The sequence below is a fragment of the Vombatus ursinus genome, unplaced genomic scaffold (genome assembly GCF_900497805.2).
Source record: "Vombatus ursinus unplaced genomic scaffold, bare-nosed wombat genome assembly UNPS02014779.1, whole genome shotgun sequence".
NCBI classification, from domain to species: domain Eukaryota; kingdom Metazoa; phylum Chordata; class Mammalia; order Diprotodontia; family Vombatidae; genus Vombatus; species Vombatus ursinus.
In genome coordinates, this window is record NW_020954557.1 from 45,356,664 (window position 1) to 45,384,622 (window position 27,959).

Sequence of the window (27,959 nt, forward strand, 5' to 3'; positions counted from 1 at the left end):
GAATACTGTATAGTGATCATTTCTCCCCCAAGTCTTCTTCTCTGGGTCTACATCCCCAGTTCCTTCAACTGATCATCATAAAGCAAGAAGTATAGGACTTTGTCAGTCTACCTACTGTTTCCTTGTAAAACACAGAAAGCCTGGTGGAATATGACATAAAATAGGTAAATTTTAAGGGAGAAGGGAGAAATGAGTCAGTGGCAAATATTTGGATGACTTGAGATGAAAGCATAGGGCACCAATGAGGAAAGGAAGACCAGATGGCCAGTCTATCCCAGTAATCTTTTGTGTATGTGTGTGTGTGTATACCTCTGTATTTTATTTTATTTAAACATATTTTCACATTAGCCATGTTGTAAGGAAGAATTAGGACCAATGGGACAAACCACAAGAAAGAAGAAACAAAACAAAATAACAAAGAGAGCAAATAGTTTAAATCTGCATTCAGACTCCTTAGTTCTTTCTCTGGATGTGGATAGCATTTTCCATCATGAGTCTTTTGAAGTTGTCTTAGATTCTTGCATTGCTGAGAAGACCCAAGTCTATCAACATTAGTCATCGCACATTGTGGCTGTTACTGTGTACAATATTTTTCTGGTTCTACTTCACTTAGCATCAGTTCATACAAGTCTTTCCAGGTTTTTCTGAAGTCTGCCTGCTCATCACTTCTTATAACACAGTAGTATTCCATTACATTCATATACCACAACTTGTTCAGCCATTCCCCAATTGATGGGCATCCCCTCAATTTCCAATTCTTTGCCACCACAAAAAGAGCTGCTATAGATATTTTTATACATGTGGGCTCTTTCTCCATTTTTATGATCTCTTTGGGATACAGACCGAGAAGTGGTATTGCTGAGTCAAAGGGTATGCACAGTGTTGTAGCCCTTTGGGCATAGTTCCAAATTGCTCTCCAGAATGGTTGGATCAGTTCACAACTCCAACAACAATGCATTAATGTTCCAATTTTCCCACATCTTCTTCAACATTTATCATTTTCTCGCTTTGTTAGGTTAGCCAATCTGATAGGTGTGATGTACCTCAAGAGTCATTTTGATTTGCATTTCTCTAATGAATAGTGATTTGCAGCATTTTTTCATATGACTACAGATAGCTTTGATTTCATCTGAGAACTGCCTGTTCATATCCTTTGACCATTTATCAATTGGGGAATGACTTGTATTCTTATAAATGTGACTTAGTTCTCTCTATATTTTATAAATGAGGCCTTTATCAGAGATACTTGCTGTAAAAATTGTTTCCCAGCTTTCTGCTTCCCTTCTAATCTTGGTTGCATTGGCATTGTGCAAAAACTTCAGTTTAATGTAATCGAACTCACTCATTATGCATTTCATAATGTTCTCTATCATGTTTGGTCATAAATTCTTCCCTTCTCCATAGAGCTGACAGGTGAACTATTCCTTGCTCTCCTAGTTTGCCAATATATCTAAATCATGTACCCATTTTGACTTTATCTTGGTATAGGATGTAAGATATTGGTCTATGGGGCTGGTAATCTTAAAGTGCTATATAAATGCTAGTTATTTATTATTTTTCCCAAAGTACTATATAAATGCTAGCTATTATTATTACCAAAGAAAATAGTTATATAATGATTGATGAACTCTTAAAAATTTTCCCCCAAACCAACTATTTTTCCCTTGTTACCATTCCTAATGATTCCTCTTTTTTTTCTTTCTTTGGCAATTGGGGTTAAAAGACTCACCCAGGGTCACACAGCTAGTGTCTGAGGCAGGATTTGAACTGAGGAAGTCTTCTGATTCAAGGTCTGACACTCTGTCCACTGCACTACCTAGCTGACCTAATGATTCCCCATTCAATCCTGTCCACAGCAAAGCAAGGGATCTTTTAATTGGATTAAACAAAAAGGCATCCTTTGCGGCATTTAATGGGTTAACCAACCAGTCCTCCTAGATACTCTCTTCTTTGGGTTGTCATGATACTGCTTTCTCTGTTCTCCTATTTGTTTGACTGCTCCTCCTCAGTCTTTATTAAATCATCATCCATGACACCCCCTAACCATAGGTGCATTCTTTCTTTTGGGCCCTCTTCTCTTCTTTCTCTATGCTCACTTCATGACCTCATCAGCTCTCAAGTCAAATCATTATCTCTATGCATATGACTCCCAGATCTATGTGCCAGCTTTATTCTCTCTTCTGAACCCCAGTCTGGCATCACTAATTAAAATCTTCACTATCTGACCTCCTTCCTACCTTCCCAATCTTCTTACACTTTGTTCCCTCCACACATTGCAGTATCCAGTCCACCTAATGTTTCTTGCACATAACACTCCACATTAATGTGCACACCCCAGCTTATGGACAGAGTTGGCCCTCCACATTGATAGAGGAGACAATGCGTAGGAGATGATTTGAAAGAAGCCAGAACAGAGCTGGGACATCTTCTGTAGAAGATGACTGCTTTAAATGTGCATTTCTTGAGTCTGGCACCTTAGACCGATCACTAAGCCTTCCCTTGAACCTCAAATTTCTAGGATTGTTGTGAAGATCAAATAAGATAATAATTGTCAAGTATTTAGCATAGTGCCTGGCACACAGTGGGTGCTTAATAAATGTTTTTCTTTTTAATTCTCTCAAATGTTACCTGAAAGAGGCAGTGAGGAGGTTATCCTCTAGCCTTTTCCCAATAGTTCCTTGGTTTCACGGTACCCGAGGACCTCAGGGGCTGTATAGTCCAACCCTTCCCTACCTGAACAAGAATTTCCTCTACGGCAGGCTGGAAAATGGTTTTCTACATTGTTCTGAGTTGTACTTACATCACCCTGAATCTGCTTCCCTGTAGTTTCTACCCATTGCTCCTAACACTGCCCTCAGTCAAATACCGACAAAGTCAAAGCCCAATGGGGACACACGGTCATCTTCATCAGGTTCTCTGCAACACCACTGCCCTTCCCCGCCGATCCTTCTCTTTCCCCTAAAAAGTAATCCATGTTACTTTGTGAAAACTTTGGTACTGCAGCCAGGAAGGACTCTGCCAAAAAAAAACAAAACAAAAAACAACAACAAAAAACCCTCCACAAAAACCATGGAACCTCCCCCAAATCACCAACTAACATAATTTTTAAAAAATATAAAATTTTATTAAAACCATTTAACACTCTTTAGGTCTTCAAATACAATTACTATATAAATACAACACAAAAGACAACATTTTCATTAAACAGATTGGCTAAATAGATAGGGAATCTTTAATATATCTGCACATAGGCTTCTTCAATCAACAGAATTTATTATAACCACATCAGATAATGATAATATTCATTAAAATGTGGTTTTGTTTGTACCACTACTGCACAAATAGCTATACATACCTACAGGTATGTGCATATATATGTGAGTGTGTGTGTGTGTGAGTGTGTGTATCACAGTATCACAGATTTAGAGCTGGAAGAGATTTCAGAGGCCATTTAGTCCAATCTTCTCATTTTACAGAAGAGGGAACTGAGGACCAAGGAGATTAAATGCCTTGACCAAAGTCACACTAGTAGTATTAGTGTTACAGGTTGGACCTGAACCCAGGATTTCTGTTTCCAGAGTTGGCACTACTTTCACTCTGGACAGGTAAAGTATTGATTTACCTCAGCATCAGTTTACCCTAATTCAGCTTGAGAGATACAATTTTAGGACAGAACAAGAGTAAATAGGTGTGGGCTATTGTATAAAGTACTCAGCTTAGAGATGAAGAATTCACTTTTGGTGAGGTTTGTTACATACTAGTATGAAGAAGTCAAGAAAAATATCTCCTTTGAAAGGTGAGGGACTGATTATTAAATGGCTTCTTATGGTCTTTTTTCAGCACAATAATTCTGTTTTTTAGATTAATGACTCAACCTTTTTCAAAACAAAAAGTCCACACAAAATCTTTTAAAAACACTCTTTGCAAAACAAACAATTAAATTTGGCTGAGGGAAAGACTTGACTGTAAGGTCCTTGAGAACAAGCACTGTTTTTTGGAGGGGTTTTTGGTCTTTCTTTGTATCCCCAGCACTTAGCACAGTGCCTGACACACAGGTCTTAATAAATAAATAAATGCTTATTGACTCAATTTGATTTCTTTTTTTTTTGTTTGTTTTTTTGGTGAAGCAACTGGGGTTAAGTGACTTGCCCAGGGTCACACAGCTAGTAAGTGTCAAGTGTCTGAGTCGATTTGATTTCAATAAAGACTTTGAGGCCTAGAAAGATTCATCAGTGGTTCAAAGTTATGCTTCCCTGAAACACTCTTGAGAAAAGAATTATGATCATCGTCAAAGTTTTGTTTTGAATATGATTTGAGGTGTTCAAACTCTAGTCTCTTTTCCCCTGGTATCTGACATTTGCCTTTCCCTTGGAGATATTCTCACCCTGTTCCCTCTTGTTGTACTTTTTGTTGGTCACCGGGTTGGTCGGTACCTAGATGGAGTTTGTATTTAATTGTATTTGGGATAGCACCTAGCAGACAGCAGACACATCACTGCTTCATAATAATCATAATCTTTACCTATTGCTACCAACAAAAGTATGTCTACGGAGTGTTCTGAGTTCCTCAGAAGCCATTATATTAAATATATATCATGCTTTGTGAAGAATGATTTCTTCAATTAGCAGGTACAGGGGAATATAAGAATTCAATAATATGCACAAATTTTTATCTCATTAAGTAAGATTTACACAGGAGACAATCACTCATACTATTTTAGAGTTACATATTATAACAATACATAGGGCCAAAAAGATTTTTTTTTCACTCTATTCTTCTTGTTCCTAATTTCAAAACAGGCCAGATAATTATTTCCTTTTCTATTAAAGACATGGCATTTCTTTTAAATAATGGGAGCTGGCTTTGGTTTATTTTTTTTAACCTCCCAATTCTATTGCCTATCCCACTGAACTGAGAGTATTTGATGCCTGTCTTTCCTTAGCCCTAAAGATGTTTGTACACTTGGTTTTTAGTTTCAAATTTCTAAAGGCAGAATCTAAAGGCAGGACTGATGTCCTATGTCATATGGGACAAAGATAAATCTGGGCAAGAATAATGTAATTTAAATGACCAAAGCTGAACTCTATTTTAATAACCCTCCTGCATTTGAATATGTTTATGATTCTCCTGGCTATTTCCTTCCCTTCTGTATTTGCCAGCATTAGTCTTTGAAGCTGAATTAGGGAAATGTGTTGAACATGTGGATGGCAAGCAACTGGATCTCTGAAACAGGAACCACACCAAACTCTTCCCTTTGCTTAAGTTAACTTTTATTCCACATCTTGAACAAAAGGGAATCTTCAGTGACCTCCACGGACCTAATTCAGATCTGTTATGACAGAAAAGTATGAATGCTCCACTATCTCAATCTAGAAACTTGGCAGAAGGCTCATTCTCTCCGGCTATTAAAGAACTTACCCAGATCAGTTGTGATACTTCCTGGACTTTCATATACAACATCTGATGTAAAAAGAGCTGCCAGTATGAAGGGCATATCCAATCAACTGCATCAGTATGAAACAGTTGTTTACAAAATGATTCTGACAAGATGAGGCCAGAGGATGACCCACCAAATGTGGGGAGAGCCTAGGTCCAACCGTTCCATCTGTGACAGCAACATTTTACAATGTGTTCATCAAGATTAAACTTGGTTGTATGATCAGAAATAAAGAGACCCTATTTCTCCAAATCCAAATTTATAACAAAACTTGTTGGATCAGTCTATGATACAAAAAACCAGCACCCTGTGGAAAACAAAACACTACGTAGAGTGTGTAAGGGAACTAGCACCTAGCCTGATAATGTATACAAATACAGCTCCTATAAGACAAATGTAAAACTTAAAAAAAAAAAATCCTGATTAACAGGCATTTTTGGCTCAAAAATAAGTCTTTACCCATAGCTCTTAACCTCCCCCCATCTCAGGGCACAGAGGTTAGAAGAAGTATCGTCTATCATTTCTATACTTTGCTTACACTGGAGCGGGAGATGAGGGAAGGGGGTGGGGAGTGGACGGGAGGGCGGGGCACATAGTTTCTATGTCATTGAGAGCTTTGTTATGCTTTCTCTGCAAGATCTTTTCAGAAAAGCATTAGGGATTTAACTCTATGGATGGCAAAAACCCAGTCTGCATCTGACTACTGGGTTCTCCCTGCTCTGTTCTGGGCTGTGCCTCTTTTGGGTTCCACTGGAACAATGTTGTGGCACAAGAGATGATGGGGTGGTAAGTGGCATGTATGACAGCACGGAGGGGTACAGCACTTCTTCCTGCTAAAGATATTCTTTCCTCTAGTTGCTACCAAGGAAAGAATAAAAACTGGGCTCATAATGCAAGAAAGTCAGCTAGAACTTTAGCCCAAGTCTGGGCTTAATCGTAACTCAGTGCTTTGTCAAAAGTTTCAGGAACAACAACTCAAAGAGTAAAGTTGTCCTCCATTCCTTACCCCATCATCACCATTATCATCATCACCATTATTATCATAATCTTTTTCTTCTTCTTGTTCTTTTTTTTCCTTCAACAACTGCTCATGTTTTCATCTTCTTCCACGGCATCACATACCATCTGGTAAACATAGCAGCTGAAGACTCTGTTGGGTTTCTGTTCTATGTGCAAAACTAAGTCTCTGTCGAAGTAAACTTCATGGCTGTATGTCTGCAATTGAGAAAACAATGACGAATGGAAACTTTGCTTGACATAGCCCTATTTACTTTTAAAGTGCCACAAAACATCTTTACATTAAAGTCTCAACAGAAGAGACCAATGAACAGAATATCAAGTGTATCCAACAATCTGATCCAACAAATATTTATATAAGCACTTACTATATATTATATTCAGTTATCCCTTCCACATAGTGGGGTTGGGGTACAGCACCCCTGTGATCTAGAAAATCTGTGTAAAAGTTTTTGGCCCTCTGTACCAGATAAGTCTGAATTATGAGATTAAAAGAAAAAATGTGCTGATATTATACAATACTATACATATATCTTATGCATTTCTGAGTTTCTAAACTTTTTCTGTGTTACCTGCTAGCCTTCATCTCCCAAAATTCCCATTTAATTTCTTATGCTGACCTGAGATGTATCAAAATCATGATGGGGAAAGTCTCAATGTGGTAGGGAGAACTGTAGTTTACAGTTTACAAAGCCCTTCGTATAAATTATCCTGCTTGGTTTTTACAACAACCCTATGAGGTAGACAAGGAAGGTATTATTTCCATTTCAGGGAAGAGGAAATTCAGACTCCAAGTTGTTAAAGTAACTAGTCCAAGGGTCATGGAGCTACTATGGGGTGATGCCAGTACTCAACACAGATCTTCTGAATTACAATGAAATACTCTTTCTGTTATAAGCTGCCATTCAAATATGTACTTAGCAGCAACCAAAACGCAGGGGAAAGGATATCGATTTCAACCTTCACAGAAGCAGAGATCACTACCACGGGAAAGCCATCAAACAGAACACAGAGATGGTCAAAGTCCCTGCCTCAAGATGCTACTGTTTTAAATAAAACCAAACAGACTGGAGAACAGAGAAAAGACAGGTGATAATGTGAGGGATCAGAAAATCATACGTTAGGTGAGGGGGAAAAATATGACTCTCATTTTAGGAATGGGTCCCCTGCTGGGGAAAAGGTATTCATTATATTCTTCCTGCAGGATTTTAGATCCTGGTCATGCTTTCATTATAGTTGCAGAGAGTCTGGTTTGAATGCAGCACAGTGCCGGACACACTCTGCCATAAATGTCAGATTAGAGAGAGGTTCTAAGGCTTGGCTTTAGTGGTCTTTACTCACCACGTCCCATGACTCCACTAATGGAATGCTCTTGAGTAATGTCCCATGTTCATTACAGTGGAAATCCAGGTGAGCTTTTCCCTCAGCATCCAGCTGAGTAACTGCTACCACAGAGAGCAAATCCAACTCATCTTCATAGTCCACAATTTTGAAAGTCTTGATGGCAGAAGGGAGATAGATGGTGTGAAAGGGAGAAAAGTAACTCCAGTTATTTAGATGTAATTTCTGTGTTCATGCTTAAAGTATTCCATTTCTTATGAGAAATGAGGAGGAAGGACAGGCAGGAGGGAGACAGGTAGGGTGTTTAGGCACACCTTTGCCTACATCAAGGAACATATCACAACCACAAGACCTTTAATAGTTAAGGAGCACCCTGTAAAGGTCCTGATGATCTCAGGAGCTACTATTCCCTGTGTATTTCAGCAAGAAAATAGTAAGATTTCTCTGGGTTGCAAGCAGGTAAGCATGAATGAGCTAAGGAAGGAAGGAACAGAGTAATTTACATAAACCTCAATATTTTGGCAGTGGTATCTAACTTATCCCCATCTTCTCTGTTCTATTGATGACTAATTAATCACTAATTGTATTAAATATACATTGAGGTCAATTCTCTATGGGGTTTTAGTAGACAGATGACAATGCTTTGAAGATTCGTTCAAGTAGAATACACGTAGATGTACTAATGGATCACCATGCAGGCTCCTGGAATTGTGTGAAAGTCTTAGATATTCATTACAGGCATGGTCTACTTAACACTATACCCACTAACATCCCTTTACAATAATAGTAGAAAATATTAATATGTTATAACCAAACCTCATTTTGATTCTACACTAAACTCCACTGTAATATGAAAGTGGCTCTCTTCTTTTTCCCTGGCAAACTCCCTTTGTCTAATGATTGATGAAGGATGACAAGTTTGCTGGTCATAAAGCTACCCATTTCATATTTTTAGCAGCTCTCTTAGAAAGTTACATCTTATAGTGAGCCACACATACTTGCATATATTTTACAAAACATTATATACATATATATTTTCCCCCACTCGCTGGTCCTGCTTTTGCTATACCAATAATAAATATTTATTTATTAATGAATAAATAAAACAAATTCCTCTTTCAAAAGACAGCTTTTCGAATATTTAAAGCCAGATAGCATGTGTTTCCCCTCTCTCTCATTTTCCCCATGTAAAACCACTCTAGTTCTTTCAACTGTTTTTTATATAATATGGTGTCTAGACTCTTCACTATACTGATAACCCTCCCAGTTTGTCAATGTCCCTCTTAAAATATAGTATCTAGAACTGAACACAATGCTCCAGATTTGGTCTGACCAATACAGAATACAGCAGGGTATTACCCTGCTATTAATGTAGCTTAAGGCTGCATTAATTTTCTGGCAGCTATTTGACACTCTGGGCTAATAGTGAGCTTGAAGTCAACTAAAACCCTTTTGAAAATCCCTTGAAGTTAACTAAAATTCCTTTCATATGAATCAAACTAGGTTTCTTTCTTGGCAATTGATTTTTGAATCTAAGTGTCAGAGTTTAATTTAGCAAAATTCCACTTCCTCTTGGTCACTTTGGCCCATTCTTCTAGGCTGAGATGTTTTTTGGAATTTTGATTCTGTTGGTAGGTGTATTAGTCATTCTTTCCAATTATGTTATCTGGATTTATACAAAACCTTTAGAATCCTTTATCAGCTAGAAACAGACTTGAAAAGCAATTTGGACATTTCTTTAAGGAAAGGAATAAAAAAGTACTATCTTCCAATTGACAATGCTAAAAACAGGTCAGAGAACTACACTGACCTAAAACACTAGAAAGACAACCCTTCCCCACACTGCTGCCATCATTGTATTTATAACAAGTAAACAAGCAAAACAAGAAAATAGTAAGGCAAACTATACTAAATCATCAGGTTCCAACTTAGATCCTTCCTGATTTTCCCAGAACCCTTCCAGATTTTCACAGGTGTGGCAGGGAAAATGTCTCTTAGTATCCCCAGCCTCGTTTCCTTTCAAGGCACTAAAGCTGTCCTTGAGATTTTATTGGTTCAAGGGACTTAGGCTTGGCCTGCTGATGTGCTTCCTGGTCACATGAAATCATCACCAAAAAAAAAAAAAAAAAACCCACCAAAAAACCAAAAAACCAAAAAAAAAACCATAAGGAGTTCCATAAGATTGCCCTGAGGCTTAAATGTTGAGCCACCGCAGGCAACACCCAGAAAGGGAAGCCACGCTCAACTGAGTCAATGCTGTCTCCTTCACAGAACATCCCTTCCTGGCTCTGAAGGTCCTTCTTCCTCAATGGCTAAGTAAACCTCCTTTTGTTAACATCTCATTCCAATACTGAACCTGAGGTACCAGCCTGACCTGGTCAGACCTGGCCTATTAACACAAGGGACATGCATGTATTTATAAAATCAATCAATATATTAGGACAAACTGGTTCCATTCATCACCTATGGTTAAATTCCTACCTCTTGTTCTGGATCATCATCCAACAGATTAAAACGTTTTTTCACCACTCGTCCAGAAGCTGTAACAGTTAATAAGCTTTTGGTCTAAGATTTCAGAGAAAGAAACAGGTATGACAGACTTTAGATATATGCACCAAATAGATAACTATATCAATCTGCATTCAGAAAAACGAACTCATACCTCCACACTGTATTCAACAAGCAACAATGTCTTCAATCAACAAAATAGAGAATTCAGGTTTTTTTCCACTCATATACTTAATATGAAAAAGTTAATAATTCAAGAGTTTATAAATGAATATTTAGTATATGCACAGGTATGCAACCCATCTTTTTTGCAACCTACCATTACAAAATTCATTGTCAGCAAAGGGAACAACTAGCACAAGAAAAGGGGTCATGTGATAGGTTCATCACTGATCTCTTTTTCTTATGCATTAGTCTGTCACAGTGGTTTTCAAACATTTACTTACCATATTAGAAATTGAAATGTCTTATCATTATTATTGCAAAAACAATTTTGACCTCACAGACTCCCTAAAAAGGCCTCAGGGAACCCAGGGTTCCTGGTCAAGGTCCAGCACAACACAGGTAAAGCATACCCACTTTTAGGCATTTCGCTCCTTTTTGCAAGTTCCTCAAAACACCATGTAAGTGTGTATGGCAATTAAAGGAACAGGGCCTTCTGGTCTAATTATGTAGCTCTTAAGAACCTCTAGGCCTAAGGTTACCCAAGAATAAAAAATAACAACAAGGATATAAAGGACAGATGTTTAGCAGTGAAAATAAAAAAAAGAAACAAATCACAAGTAAAAGATGAACTCGCTATAATTAACTTCTAAATTACACCTGTGCATTTACTAAGTATTCATGTCTAAAATCCAAAGGAGAGATTAGTTTTTTAAATTAGTATGGAAACGTCTACAACCATGCCCTGCTCTTTTTGGCCACACTCATATGCATATAGCGATATGATATTTCAATGTAAAAGACAATGGTATATAAATTGCCTTACTTTTTCCTCTCTGTCAGCCACAATGACAAAATCTTCAGCAACCTGATGCTGGGTCTTATTATTTTCTATTTCTTTTAGTTTCAAGATTCTGAAAAGGAAAGGAAAAACAATTACAAAATACTAAGGCCCTATCCAAGTGTCAAAATCAATTTAGGTCAGCAAATGAAGATTACAGTAAAAACATCAAACTGCCTATAGTTTTTTCCTGGTTCCTTTTGTAATACAATTGCAGATATGTTCATGGGCCCCCCACTTCGATATTTTAAAGGCTAACAAATACTAAATAGGGAAAGTAAGGAACTAAAGCAGTAGGTGCTACTGAAATATTTGGAAAATGCAGCAATAATAGTGCACATAATTGAGGAATTTGCCAAACTAAGGTGAGAAAATTTACTCTGAAACTGTATTATTTCCATTTTGTCTAAGATTTCCTGCTTTGATAATGGCACTGTAAAGGACTTTTGTGAGTTTATTTCTTAGGGATTTGCAGATAAAGTAAGATCTGTATGAATGACACTAATAGATTAAGTTTGAAACATGAGTGAATAGTAACTAAATTGAACTACAGGGCTTGTTTTTTAAGTACTTTATGTCAAAGTGAATGGACAATGTTTATAATGTACCTGACTTACTCATTCCTGAGGTTAGATACATGCAAAGTCAAGGTTCCCAAAGTGGGCGATACTGCCCTCTGGGGGGTGCTGGAACGATGTGGGGGAGAAGGGGGGGAGCTGGTAGTAGCCCTGTGCAATTTAGGGGCATTGAATAAAAATAAGGAGGCGGCAGAAGATTAAGGAAAGAAGAGAAGATGAGAAAATTTTGAAAAACTGTTCATACGTGTTTCATCTGTTGTGTAACAGAGTTAAAGTCATAGTGATTACATTATTTTTCATATAAACATACAAATGCACACATACAAAAACATACAAAGTTATAACCAATCAGTGGTCAAGTCCGCCAACAGGTCTCAACAAGCAAGTATTGGCAGGTGAATGTGTCTGTGTGTTGTCGGGAAGTCCAGCATGCATTGGCAGGAATATGTGCGTGTAATGACTTGTTTACAGTACAATATCATACTGTTACATGATGCAATATTGCATCATGTACTTCAGTGCAGGAAATATTTCAGTGCAGGAAAAAACCCACAAATTTACAATAAATTCTTAAATTTAAGATACATCATTTAAAAAAAATTTATATTTTTTTGAAATGATGCAAATTAAAAAAACAAACAAACCAACATTAAAGTGTTAAAGATTTTCCAGGGGATGCTGCATAAATTTTTCTTTTGAAAAGGGGGCAGTAGGCCAAATAAGTTTGGGAACCTCTGGTGTAGACAGACCTGCACATAGAGTTGATCAAGTAACAATAACAAAATTAAATCTCCATAATCACCTATGAAATTCCAAAGGACTTGCTAAAAGGACAAAATAAGGCATAGGAAGAAGAAACTGATGTTGGATAAGAATAGATAAGAATGATGGAGTTGGAGTGGGGAAGTCCTGAGTTCAAATGCTGTCTCAGATGCTTACTAGCTGTGTGACCCTGGGCAAGACACTCAGGGTCAGTTTTTTCAGCTGTGAAAATGAGGATATGTTGTGAAGATCAAATGAGATAACGTATGGATAGTACTTTGCAAACCTTAAAGTTCTATAGAAATCCTAGTTATTATTATTATTATTATTTTGATGATGATAACAATAACTACTACTACTACACACAACTACAACTACATCCTAACCAATCACATTTTAATTATTGGCAGCTTTTTAAAGCCTAGAAGAGGCCTATGACCTTAATGGGCTTTATGTATCTTCACCTCAAGCACAAACTAATTTTAAATAAATTGATGACAAAGAATAAGAGGTACATTTTATATGAGGTAATATATCTCATGGGACCCCAGTGTGATCAGTGAGAAAGAAACGAGGAAAAAAAGCTCATTACCCTATTTTTTTTTTCCTTATTGCATCTCTTCTCCCATCTTTTAGAAGACAAAGAGAGGCAGTGAAGTTAGCCTAAAGGATGTGGAATAGGAGTAAGCAATCAGCATGAGCTTGTTTGCCCTCTTAATTTCAATTTAATTACAGTTAGAGACATTCTCCCTTGCCAAGGAGAAGTGGGCAAATTGTCACCCATTTTAAAGCTTTGGGTAGAGTGCGTGTTGGGTCCAGAAAGCAAGAGCACATTACAGAAAAGGGGCCCCCCCCACAAAAAAACAACAAAAACTGTTCTCTCTTTGGTCCAATATGCCCTTTCCCCTCCAGTTATAAAACCAAATCACGTTTGTTTGTTTGCTTTCTCTCTTTAGCACAACGCAGTGACATTAATCCCTGTCAGAGAAAGGCATAGCTAAATATTCCTCTCTCACAAGTTCTTATTTACAAGGAGAAAAAGCAGGCTCAAAGAGGCGAAAACAACAAGAAGAAGCATTTCTGTGTTAGACACTATACTAAGGGGGGGGGCGCTACACATACAAAAGAAAGACAATTCTTCTTCTCAAGGAATTTACATTCTAATGGGGAAGACCACACATAAATGGCAACTGAAAAGGGGGAGGAGGGGCAAAACCATACAGCAAAACAGTTTGTTCAAACATTTACAAAATGGGTGGAAAAAGAGGGAGGCTGAAGGAATAAACTCAAGTTTTCCTGAGGCCTGTCTCTTCAGTATGCTAGTTAGCATAACACCAACTCTAATTATTTCTACAGCCTCCTCAATAGATACCTCAAAAAAAACAGAGATGCCAATAAATGCTATGAAAAGCTACCTTTATAACTCTGTGATGACAAAAGACAATACTTACTTGACCTGATTTGGACCCACATGAATTATTCTCCCAGAGGCATCGGGATGGAAATATATCCAGTCAGATTCTAGTGAACAACAGTTCATTTCTTGGATCCCATTTTTTGCCTAAAATTGGAAGAGGGAAGTTAGGGAAACGGGCAATAAATTGTAGAATCTCCTCATAATTATATTCATGCACCTGCTCACAGATCAGTTGCTACATGTTAGAATGGAGCCGTCCAACTGCTATTCATTAAGTAACGAGTTCTTATCATAAGTGAAAGACATGGGAAAGATGGACACTGGTGGTAGAACCAGGATTAATGCAGGGTTCCAAACTGGGGAGGGGGGGGAAACCACAACCCAAGTGGAGAAATTCCTGATTATCTGCTCTGTAGTTTGATACATATTTCACATACTAAGTAAAACAAGTATAAAATGTGCTGAAAAAGAAAAACAAGAGCAAGAATGAAACGCTGTTGTTTTTCATTGAGTTATAGGTAGTCATGAAGGTTTTCAGAGCTTTTAATAATAGATTCTACTGGCAATGTCAGTTAGAAAATTGTATAACACAAAAAGAGTAATCAAATGGGATACTGATATAAAGTGCTTTACCAAGCCTCAAAGTGCTATATAAATGTGAATTCCCAAGCCTCCACCCCAACCACCAGTGACTTGTTCAGTACAGGGAAGCTAGCATCTGTTCCCTAATTTATAGTCTATAGTTGCCTGGGGCACTGAGGTAAAGGGTATCTTGCCCAGGTTCATAAAGCAAGTGTGCGTCAGATGTGGGGCTCGAACTCAGGTCTTCCTGACTCTAAGGGCTGGCTTCCTTCCCTCCGTGCTAGGCCACTGCTCAGCAATTATTATGATGGTGGTTATTAATTATTACCTAAACTAAACATCAGGAAATCCTGGCCACACAGCTCTCTCTAATCAGTCATGCATCCAATACTTTTTAGAAACATTTTCTCCCATTGTATTACACTTAGTCACTGTGCTAGGTATGCTCCATACAAACATGTCCTTGGAAGAGCCAGAAATGCCTGGAATCAATCCCAGCTGGGTATCAATTAATTTCTGTGGCTTTGCCCAAGATGTTTAACTGTTGTCATCTTCTCATGTGTAAAATGGAGCAATAACATCTTTCCTGTCAAAGTTATTGTCTAGTGTGTGAATGTGCATAACATTCTTGAAGGTTAGAAAGTATGAAGAATGATGAGTCCTATGCAGAAGTCATTAAACATCAAAAAAGTTCTGGAAATAAAAACAGCTTACTATAGCGCTGATATCATGTAGGGGGAAGAGGGGAAGAGAGAAAAAAATACAACAAAAAATCCTTTCTGAATAATTTTTGAAAGGAACAAATCCAAGAAGTTCCCTTTAGAATTTGCCCCTGCACACCTGCTTTAACAAAAGAATCTTCTTAAAAATACAAAGGTCTGGTCACCCACACTTTGTGTTCTGCTCTGGGAGGCAAGAAACAGAAAGGACAGAGGAGGCCAGGAAGCCTTGCCCCAACACCCTCTGTCCTCTCAACTCTGCTGCTCATGCTAGGGCTATCATTAAGAATCCCCAGAGGTGTCAGGCACTATGTTCTTTGCTGAAGGGTTGGTGAGCAGATAAAACTCGGAGCAGTGCTTGGGGTAACAAGAAATGGTTTTCAGGAATGTATGCGTGTGCATTTGTGGGCACCTGTCAGGAATAATTCTGACACTGGCCTATTCTAGGAAGGTTGGACAAAATAAGTCACCCAGTACCAAGGAATGATCTTTAAGTGCACAAATATGGAAGACGCCTTTTTGTTTCTTCTTGTTAGGGGTGATGATGTAGTGCCAAGGATAGCCTCCAATCTGAAATGTGTTCTCCAGGGAAGACACTTCAAAGAGCAGCGGAGGAGTATCTATAGAGATAGGACAACAAGAAAGTTACAATTTCACCTTTAGGATGGGTTTTTTAGATCAACAAAGAGCCTTCAACTTAGAATTTCTGCTGAATGTAGCCATGAAGTTCTACTATGATAAATGAGATGCAGAGTGGATAGAAAGCAAGCCTTAGAGTCAGGAAGCCCTACTGAGTGCAGGCCCCACCTCGGACATAGGCTGAGTGACCCTGCCCAAGGCACTGAACGTCTCAGTGCCCCAGACAACTCTTTTAAAACTGGGTTCTTCATCTTTTTTTATGCATCAAGGACCTCTTTTATAGTTTGATGAAGCCTATGGACCCCTTCTGAGAATAAGGTTTTTAAATGAATAAAATGAAATAGAGGATTACAAAGGATACCAATTATATTACCATAGCTAAGTGAAATACCAAACCAGTTCAAGACCATAGCTTTAAAACCCCTGCTCCAAGATAACAGATGGCAGAAAAGTGACCTATATGAATTGGTAGAGGAGGTTTAGCATTTATATAGCTAGCAAGTATGTAGGGCTTTAAGGTTTGCAAAGCAAGTTACATAAGTAATTTCATCAACAAGACCTAAGACATCAATGCTATTATTACCCCACCATACAGATGAGGATAACAGAGGATAACAAATGTTAAGTGACTTGCTCCAGGATTTGAATTCAAATTTTCCTGACTCCAAATCCAATACTCTATACACTGAGCTACCTAGTTGCTTTCTAGACTTATTTGCAAGGAGTTCTCTACACCCATGGAATCACTAGTCCAGACCTTCACAGAAAAAAATAAAATAAAACTACAATAAAGTCACCACATGCAAAAAAAGCATAACTTGGAAAGGGGCTTATTGATAACAAAAGAAAAAGCCAGAAGGAAATGTACTTTTGGATAGAAGTTGTCTCTCAGCTATCTCATCTTTAAAAATTATCTGTATATACTACATCATAATGAAGGTAAAACATAAACAAAGGCCTTGGAAACTTCAAATAACTAGAGCTAACTATCTTTGATTGGAGTGTGATGGAGGGAGGCTATGTGAAGAAGGTGAACCACAGCCCAACAAATTAAGTTATACCAAGAAACCTTGGTGCATCGGAGAGGGAGAAGAATCAAAGAATTCCAAAGAGCCCAGCAAACACATAAGGTTAAAAATCATGTTTCTGAGCTTCTTACAGAAGGGCAACCACCTTCTGCAAAAGCAATAATAACATCTGAAAAAAATGCAATTGTTAGAACAATTTTGTGATATCATATTGCTTACCTTCTCAATGGATTGGAAGGAGGGATGGGAGGGAGGGAGAGAACTGGGAACTCAAAATTTTAAAATATGAATACAAAAATAAATAAAATATAATTACTAAAAAAACACTTAAAAAAGGAGAAAAATTTTGTATAAGACTTAGGAGGGTAAAATAAGGTATGAGTTTTACATATATATATACATGAGATGTGTAGACCTGAGTTCTTTACCTTTTTTGTGTCATGGACCTCTTCTGGCAATCTGGTGAAGCCTACTCCCTAATGGCTTATTTTTTAAACTTAAAATTGAAGAAAATGCTAAATTTTAATTCAGGATTAGTGAAAATAAAGATATAATTGTTTTTCATCCAAGTTCACAGCTCTCCTGAAATCTATTCATGGAGCTCTTAGGGATTTGTGAACCCTAAGTTAAGAACCCTTATTCTAATTTGACTTAACATGAGTATATTTTTTCTTATACAGAACATCAAAAAATAAAATGTATTTGGATGTCCTCAGTTGTCATCTGCTGAAATGGGCAGAACAGAAGAGATATGCTGTTGGAAAAATTTATAATGTAGAAGGCACTAGTGACGAGACTATAGGAAAGTATCTAAATCAAGGGTTCTTAACCTGGGGTCCATGGATAGATTTGGGGACTATGAACCTGGAAAAAAACCCTACATTTTTATTTCAATGTAATTAATTGGTTTCCTTTGTAAACCTATGTATTTTATCTTATGAATTTTTAAATGTTATTCTGAGAAGGGGGTCCATAAGTTTCACTGGACTGCCAAAGGGGTTCACGTCACCAAAAAAAGTGAAGAACCCCTGACTAGAAGGTATCCTTTCGTGTCACCAGAAGGTCCAAAAAGAGCACTAATAGATGACCTCATTATAAACTTTTTTCTCTTCGCCTTCATAATGTTTCCCTTACAAGTTTTTTATGAGTTTATGAACTATTCTTATTAGGCAGTTTTGTCTTGGAGATACAATTCAAGTAAGACTCCCTATTACGGAAGAGTATATTTAGTTGGGTTGTTTCAGTAGCAGCAGACTCAATTCCCCCAGTAATTGGATACTTAAGAGTTAATGAAAGAAAAACCTCAGGGTTAAAAGTTGAGTTTTGAGGTTGACAATGTAATAGAGCAAAAGAAAGGAAGACTGCCTATAAGTTCTACAATAGAAACATTGTCTGTCAAATGCAAGTGTGTGTTCTGTTGTTAAGGCAAACACTAAAAGAAATGAAGTTTCAGATCTGATTGTTGAATTAGAACAATCTTGATTCCAGCAACTTCTTAGTAGAGACGTGGTGGTCTTCAAGGTCTGAAATGAAGTAGATGTATTACAAGAGAGGGTCCTATTGGAAAGGTGGCAATGGGAAATGTTGTCAATAATGTAAAAAAAAAAAACCAACCATCAATAAAGCATTAAAAAAAAAAGATAAATTTGTTACTTATTGCTATTCACTAAAACTTAAGTCTGGAAAATGAAATGTTTTAGGTTCCACAATTAAAAAAATTCAATAATATTCAAACTGCCTTAAAGTTTATAAAGCATTTTCCTCACAATCTCCTCTCCTGAGGGACAGCTAGTGCATGTATTATTATCCCCATTTGACAGCTAAGGAAATTGAGGCTAGGAGAGGTTACGTGGCAGTGCTAGACTCAAATCCTCTGACTCTAAATTCTTTTTTTCCATTAAATTATGCTGTTTCAATGTTGTTTTCCTCAGATGAATTAATCAAAGATGAAAGCTCCTGGATCACCAACATACTATTTCTGGTCTCATGTGTTTCCTCTCAATTCAACAAATCTTGAGTTTTTCTGCTTTTCACATTTTTTTTAGCGGACACAGTATGGTGCCTAGTTTCTTTAGTGCCACCAGTGTATCAACACTATCCTTCTAGAGTATTTTTTCAACAAACCAGTGATTTTAACCCTTCCCTAAAACCATGGTTTGAGCCTAAAAGTTATACCTGAATGGCTTGAACCAACCTCTCATGCTATTCTCGTGGGAAAGATTTGGAACAGCTTAAATGGCTGGACCCAAAGAATAGTCCTTAATGTTTGATGGCAACGGGGAAGGAGGTCTCCAGTGGAGTTGCCCTGTGCTGCTTAACCTTTTTTTTTTTTTAATCAAGGTCTTGGATAAAGCAGTGTACAGTACACTGATCAAATCTGCAGATGACACCAAAGTGTCAGTGATAACTAATATGTTGAATGACAGAGTAGAGATGCTAAAAGATCTCAATAGGCTATAGAACACTGGATGAAATAAAAGAAGAAATTAAATAGAAACAATGTAAAGTCTTAAACATATGCTTAAAAAATCAACTTTCAAAATTGTGAAATGAGTAGGCTCACAGCGGACACAGTTCATCTGAAAAAGATCTGGAATTTTAGGGGATTATAGAGCTCAATATGGGTAAGAAGAGTGAAAGGACAGAACAGAAAACTACTACAATCATAGATTGCAATGAGATAGACACAGAATTTGGGAATGAAGATAGAATGCCTCTGTATTCTGCCCTAGTTAAGTCACAACTACAGTACTGTCATCAGTTCTAGATACGATATTTTAGTTAGGACAAACTGGAGAGTATTTGGAGGGGAACTGTGATGAGGAAAAGTCTTGTGTTCATGCCATATGATGACTGACTGATGGAACCAGAGACGGTAAGCCTGGAGAAGAAAAGTCTCTCTTCTTCATATCTCTGGTGACCTAGACATGAGTCTTCTTTGCTGGATCCTACTCCAAATCATACCCTCTAACTGTAGGTGTCCCACAGGGTTCTGTTCTGAGCCCTTTCCTCTTCTTTCTCTATACTACTTCACATGGTGATCTCATCAGCTCCCATGGATTTAATGACCATCCCTATGCTGACCATTCTCAAATCTACCTATCCTGCCCCTAATCTCTCTGCTGACCTCCAACACTGCATATCTATCTGCCTTTTAGACATCTCGACTTGGATGACAAGTAAAAACCTTGAATTCAACATCTCCAAGCTTGAACTCATTATCTTTGCCCCAAACTCTCTTTCTTTCCTACCTGCCCTCTTACTACAGAATATAGCACCATCCTTCCAGTCTTTCACACTCACAATGTAGGTGTCATACTTAACTCCTCATCATCTGTCATCCTCCATATTCACTCTTTTGACAAGGCTTGTCAATTTCACCTTTGCAACATCTCTTGAACACATCCTCTTCTCTCCTCAGACATCGCCACCTCTCTGGGCAGGCCCTCATCACCTTATACCTGTACTATCGTAACAGCCTGCTGATGGGTCTGTCTGCCGCCTCCCTGCAGTTCATCCTCCATTCGGTCACTAGAGTGATTTTACTAAAGTGCAGCTCTGACTATGTAGCCCTCCCCACCCTCAGCAGGGCCATTTCCAGTCATCTTGACCCATGTCTTGCCACTGGACTCCAATGACTCTGAGGAGAGTGAGGCTGATGACTCTGCACAGCTCCACCTCACTTAAATCCAATTCACTTGCAAGTCAAGACATTCACTCTCCTGATGTCATTAGTCCTCTTCAACAAAGAAGGACAAATAACAACACCCCCCCCCAAACATATAAACAATTATGTATAAACAAACTATATAAAGGATAAATTGGAGGCATTCTCAGAGTGAAGTCACTAAGGTTAAGGATGGCTGGGAAATGTTTCTAGCAGAAGATGAGATTTTAGCTGAGACTTGAAGGAAGACTTGAAGGATGCTAGGAGATAACTATGAGGTAGGAGAGAATTCTAGGCATGGGGGACATCCAGCATAAATGCTCAGAATCAGGAGATGCAATGTCTTGTGTAAGGAACAGCAAGGTGACCAGTGTCATTTGATGGTAGAGTATATAGAAAAGAGTTAGGCATAAGAAACTAGAAAAGTAGGAAGGGACCAGGTTATGAAGGTCTTGAAAAGCCAAAAAGAGGATTCTTTTATACTTGATCCTGGAAGTAATAAGGAACTAACTGAGTTTACTGAATGGGGGAAACATGGTCAGACTTGTGCTTTAGGAAGGTCACTTTGATAGTTGAGTAGAAGATGGACTGAAGTGGGGAGATGCTTGAGTCAGGCAGACCCACCAGTAAGGTAATGCAATAGTCTAAGATTGATGTGATGAGGGCCTGTGGTAGAGTGGTAGCAGTGTCAAAGGAAAGAAGAGGGTATATACAAGAGATGTTACCAAGGTAGAAACTACAGGACTAATTGCCTATTGGGGAAGTGAGAGTAAGAAGTTAAGGATGACATCTAGGTTATAAGCCTGGGTGACTGGGAAGATGTGGAATCTGGACAGTAATAGGGAAGTCAGGAAGAGGGGAGGGTTGGGGAAGTAAAGGTAATGAGTTAAGTTTTGGACACGTTGAATTTAAGATGTCAACAGGACATCCAGTTCTAGATGTCCAAAAGGTAATTAAAAATGCAAGAGTGGAGTTCAGAAGAGGTTAGGGCTGGACAAATAGATCTGAAAACCATGTGCAAAAGAGATGGTAACTAGCAGAAGTTGATGAGATCACAAAGTGAAATAGTATAGAGGGAGATGAGAAAAGGATGCAGGACACAGGTATTTAGGGTATATACCTATGGTTAGCAGCCTTGGAAGAAATCCAGTAAAAGGGAGACTGAGAGGGAGTGGTCAGACAGGTAGCAGGAGAAGCAAGAGAGAAGAGTGCCATGAAAACTAGAGAGAAGACAGTGTCAAGGAGAAGCGGGTGATCAACAGTGTCAAGGGCTGAAGAGATGTCAAGAAGGATAAGGATTGAGAAAAAGACATTAGATTTGGCAATTAAGAGGTCCTTGAGAGAATAGCTTCAGTTGAATGATAAGGTTGGAAGTCAGATTTCAGAGAAAAACTAACTAACCCTAACTAAAAGTTTCTCTCCTTTGTCAAATTTTCCCCTAGAGCACTTGATCTGGATCTCTCCTTTTCTTCTCTTAAGCCTGACGTTGTATTGTGCTTATCTTTGTCTACGTCATCATCCCCTAGGCCAGGCCTGTACAACATAGGGCCACCTGAACCCACCAAAGGATTTCCGGTGGCCCTTAAAAAAATGCAGAAAATGTAAAATAGAACATCCAGCCCGTAAGCTGCTTTGTCAGGCCACAAGCAGTCCGAGGGCCATAAGCAGCTCAAGGGCTGTATGTTGTGCAGGCCTGCCCTAGGCTCTCTGAAGGAAAAGATGGTCATTTCTCATTTTTGTACTCCCAATGCCTCATACAGTTCCTTGCAGAGGAGGCGCTGAATAAATGGTATGCTGAACTGCAATGAAGTGACCCCTGAATAACTCCCACTACCCATACTCTCCATTCCCGTCTGAGAGCTTCCCTTCACTGTCTGGCACATCCAATGAAATCAAGGATCTCTCAAAGGATTCCTCAAAACTGCCAACCCAGGGCTGCCCAGGTCTGCAAAGGTTTTGTTTTCAGTGTGTGGAGATGTACATTAAAAGGGTGTGGACAACCTTAGCAGCTGGTGATGCCATGGGGAGCTCTCTAAGAGTTGCATGAATTCAGCTAAGAGCAGGCACAGTATCTGAAAATACGGCTACAGTCCTCAGAGGGAATTTCAAAATCTTTTTTTCAGGAGACACATCCCTTCCATCTCTGTAATCAGGGATGCTTAAGAAAAGTCAAAGGACAGACAGATCCTGGAGCCGAGGGAGTTGAAATGAAGTTAGAAGATCCCTAACAGGGAAGGCATAAGCTGTTGATGTTCATGTGGGGAATTATAATGAGAACTAAAGCAGGCATGGAGTGGAAACATCATAGCCAAGAAAGGACAAAAGCTCTTCTCCCTACCTATGATCCCTCCACTCCCCATTTTTAATTCCTAAATGCTACCACAGCCTAGCTGGGCTTTGTACATTACCTCAAAGGTGACCGTATTGTGGTGAGGCATTAGGAGATTCTTGCTAACAACATGTTCTGAAAATGATAAAAAGTTCTATAGTTTCTGAAAACTATAAAAAATGGGAAAGGAGATGTTATAGGTGCACAAATACCTGGTGGGTAATCATTTATGTGTATTCTCTGGTGTGGTGGAATATAGGCTGAACTTGGGGGCAAGAGACTTGGCATCTAATCCTGGCTCAGACCTCTCTCATTTTTGGTGTCAACATCTGTAAAATGGGGATAATAACATCTATACTACCTACAGGACTGTTGTAAGGAAAGCATTCTGCTAAATATTTTCACAATTATCATTCTTATAAATAAACCATGTGATTAGCAACATTAATAAGTATTCATCATTTATTCTTCCAAGATGGAGAACATACCTGTGATTTTAATATTACAAGGGATGCCAAAAGGTGACTCTCCTACAGTTCCAGATGTCCCACCCCATCTGCATGCTCGCCCCAGGTCAAGTTTCTGTTGCATGAACTAAAAACAAACAAAAAACCAAACCATGTCTTTAGCACCTACTTCTACTACGTGAAAAAAATTTTTTTTTGTTTTTAGTTTTTAAAATTCACTTGCATATAAACTGAAACATCTACACATGTCATCTTACGTTAAACATTTTCTATTAGGGCCTTTTCTTTCCCCCCTCCCCATTTTAAAAGTTATATTTGCTTCTCAGAGGCTGCTCAGTTTCTTCAACTTGCAATCCACATAATGTGTCTATTCTCTTGAGGTAAAAGCATGTTATTAAAGAAGAGTCGGCCTCAATTCATTCCCTCAAGTTAATTTCAGAGTAGTAAATTTCACGTTTCATTACCTGTTCAGTGATGGCCTGGAAGCTATAGAGTCTGATCAGTCCTGAGTTATGCATTACAATCAACATTCCATGAGAAATCGTGGCATCCGTGACACCACTCCCAAAAATCTGGGAAGAAAAGGCAGAGTTCACCGGTGAGAAACCCCAGAGAAAACACTGTCCCTAACACGGGGGCGACAGATGCATCATACTGCTTTGACAGACTTGTTTACTATTCAAATTACTCATCTAGACCTGCTGCTTGTTGTTTTAATTCCTGAATTAAAAAAAATAATTCAGCCCTTCTTAGTAATCTATGGAATAATGGGTCCGTGACAGCAGAGAGCTGGAAAATCAGCTACAGAGCTGAGGTGTTATTAGGGGTGAACTACTGGAGTCGAAGCCTCTGAACACTAATGGGATTGGCGTGCGCACAGCGAGTGGAGAACGTACTCCTTAATGAGGCAGCTGCATTCATTTGGTTCAGAGAGCTTTGTGCATACCCATTAAAAGCAACCCTATTCTCCACGGAAATATGAATACATTTTGTCCATCTAATTCTTAATGGATACCACTCTGCCATGCATGTACTGCCAGGTGCCCATTCTTTATGCTAAAATGTTCTTTATAAAGACAGATTTTTATTTAGCTAATCAATGGTGGAGAGATTGGATCTGGAAAAGTAATTCAAATGAAAAGCAGCCAATTCCGGAATTTCACCCCTCCTTTTGTTCTTTAAATCTCTAATATTGTTTGATTTTTCAGTAGCCTTACAGGGCCCAGGTCTTTTTCTCTAAACAGTCATGTTAAAAACCACCAACAGCAAAACTTACAAGGAAATGTAGCATGAATGGAACTAACGTAGTGATTTAGATTTCTATGAATGTCTTCACAATGTATTCTGTGAATGTTCCCTAAATTCTTTTTTTTTTTTTTTTGGTTAGGCAGTGGGGTTAAGTGACTTGCCCAAGGTCACACAGCTAGTAAGTATTATGTGTCTGAGGCCAGATTTGAACTCAGGTACTCCTGAATCCAAGCCCAGTATTCTATCCCCTGCGCCACCTAGCTGTCCCCCCCAAATTCTTTATGAATAGATTCTGTACATGTAAAACAATTAAAGGTCAACATAGGATAATATCCACAACAGCAGGGAAAAATTGAAATTAATAAATTTCTACCTTAAAGATTAATTATGTTTGCTTAAGATTATTTGCTTTAATGGTATGGAAGAATCTGGTGAGTCTCATTTCTAGTGTGAAATATAACTCTTATAGAAATTAAACGCATATTTGTGTGTGCATGTATACAATACACACATATGTACATATACACGATACAAAGAAAACCTATTTCTACATGCATGTGTGTATGTATCTTCTATTATATACATATGAATACAATACACACATATGTATGTCTATATACACATGTCATCTAGACATGTTAGAACTGGGTCTTCTACTACTACTTGATCTTAACTTCCTGTTGGCTATTCAAATCACCTCTCTATCTCTGGTGCTTCAATTTCTGGTTTTGTTTTTAAAAAATAATTCTGCACTTCTTAGTAAAAAAAAAAAAAGAAAGAAAAAAAACCTCTGTGACTTAAGTAGGTACTTAACAGATGCGTACAGAATAATTTAATACACAGAAATTGGATTTAGAAATAGCCACTCATCCAGAGTGAATAGCAATTTATGCTAGGGGAATAAAAGAGTATTGATTCTATATAATCTGAAGGCAAGCTGCCAAAAAAGTGGTGGTTTTTTTTTTTTTTAACGAGCAGATGAAAATTTTTGAACTTATGGACAAAGCTAACATAGGTAACAGAGTAAACTTTGAGATAGCCACTCTCAAGTTAAGATAAGATTCTGTTTCCGTCTTTGTATTTCTCCACATTTAGTCATGCTTTAATGAATGCTCTGATAAACATACTTCATTAGTTATTCAATATTAGAAGATATTATTTTGTTCATTAATACAACCACCACCATCTGCTTCTTAAGATCTACATATAAAACAAACAGAAGGGTTAATCGACTTTAGAAAGTGAGGCGTAAGATACACTGTCTTCCCAAGTCTAGCATTCTAAAGCATTTTTGATACAAAATAGATTGGCCCAACTGCATACCAATGTAAGGCACAATGTGAGATGCTGGGAATTCAAGAAAAAACAACAAAAACAAAATGGTGCTTGCCCTCCAGAATCTTAACATTTTACTGAAGGAAACACGGAATACAATATATACATTGAAAAGTTCCAAGGAAGGGAGCAAAGGGGCAAGAAGAAGATCAGGCAAAGAGCCCTTGGAAAAGCACCAATAACTGGGAAGGAACAGGTAATGCTCCATGAAGGAGGTAGGAGTGCAAGCTTGTGGGACTGCATGGAGGTGGCAGATGGATTTGCACCACATTTCAGCTAACTCTCTATCAAATAGATTCTCACAGGTCATTAACGTGCTGTCATTAGCCTTCATTATAGATTTCCCAATATTGTTGTTCATGTTTAACACTATACTATTTTCAAATGTTATTTAGGAGGCAAAGGGAAAGCCACATGGGTCATATTGTTTATGAATCACAGCTCTGAAACTTCTCTCAGTGTGCTTCTGGCTCTGTTAAAGGAGTCAAAACACTATTTCCTCTAAGGTTTGAAGCCAGTCATCTTCAGACCTGGAGGCTGTTGACACCTTTCCACATTATTTTTCATATCCTTAGAACCTTAATTTCTAGTGGTGTTGGGGTAGGGCTTAGGTGTGACAGAGCAGAAACAAATTCAGAACATGTCCATCATCTCTACAGTTTGCCTTGTGGAATCTTATCACCTATAAGGCCCAAAGCAATGGTTTTCAGTGGTACATATAGCACTGACTCGCTCATTGGTTTTGTTTTTTTTACTTCAAAGTCACTAAAACTACAATAAAAAATACCCTTGCCATTTCCATGTTCTCTTTCATAGATGAGCTAGGAATTTATTGATTTATTTGATTTAATTGATTAAGGCAATTGAGGTTAAGTGACTTGCCCAGCTAGTGAGTGTTATGTGTCTGAGGCCGGATTCACACTCAGGTACTCCTGACTTCAGGGCCAGTGCTCTATCCACTGCACCATTTAGCTGCCCCTGAGCTAGGTAATTTAGAGGGGCCGTTTCAACATCTGAGGCTGTAGGTTGCTACTTATGTTCTAAATCAAACTACTTCTCAATCCTTAGTCAAACCAGATACCATCTATGTAAGATAAACACTTTTTGTATGCTATTACCCCCTTGATCCTGATTTTAGAAGAATCTTGCCTAACACCTTTTAATGGACTTGGTATTAGGGTTAGCAGGAGGACCTGACTTTTTGCTACCCAGGGCTATACTCAGATCATTAGAATGTTCTTCTTCCCGTCAAAATTTCCTTTAAAAAATTAAGAGACTCTTGTTCTAAAGGAGCCTTGAAAAAAAGAAACACACATCCCTGGGTCCAGAATCAAATGAGAACAGGCAAAAACTGTGTAAGAAAAGCAAGATACATATTTGATTTATTGTATATCAGCTGTATTGCAGAGAAGAAAGGTATATTAGCAAATATGTTTGGTTGGCTGGGGAATTTATTTATGTGCCTGGCTGGGCTCACAGATTTGCTCCTTTCCACAACCAGTTATCACTGGCTACAAGTCAAGTAGTGGTTATCCTTCCCTTTAAATGAATAGTACAGACAAAAACCTAATGAGGCAACAATTAAATGGGGGTGGCACTCAATATTTTGCAACCAGAGACAAGCAAGGCTCACTGTAAGCCATTTTTATTACAGTTACTGCAGGTCATACTGAATTTAGAAACTAGCTCTTACCTTCTTATTGATCTCCAGCATTCCTATGAGTGAGAGAGGTATGACTCGAAACACAGCAAAGTACAACAGCACAGACGGTTGAATACCTGCCTGGAAAGAAAGAGGGAAATTAGATATAACCCACTAAGCACAGTTCCTATGCTTCAGGCAACACTATGTTTTCATAAGGGAGAAAATGCCCATCCATCT

The 27,959-nt window shown here is 38.2% G+C and overlaps 1 protein-coding gene across 1 annotated transcript in view; it reads right to left on the reverse strand.

Annotated features, from left to right (window-relative positions):
- Positions 1–4,114: 4,114 nt before the first annotated feature.
- Positions 4,115–27,959, reverse strand: part of DCAF17 (DDB1 and CUL4 associated factor 17) — a 37,052-nt gene continuing 13,207 nt past the window's right edge. The window contains 9 exon segments of the mRNA XM_027865891.1: positions 4,115–6,652; positions 7,796–7,951; positions 10,277–10,360; positions 11,292–11,379; positions 14,098–14,207; positions 15,842–15,984; positions 23,516–23,621; positions 23,959–24,066; positions 27,771–27,860. Of these exon segments, the coding sequence (XP_027721692.1) occupies positions 6,515–6,652; positions 7,796–7,951; positions 10,277–10,360; positions 11,292–11,379; positions 14,098–14,207; positions 15,842–15,984; positions 23,516–23,621; positions 23,959–24,066; positions 27,771–27,860 (1,023 nt within the window). The 3' untranslated portion in view covers positions 4,115–6,514.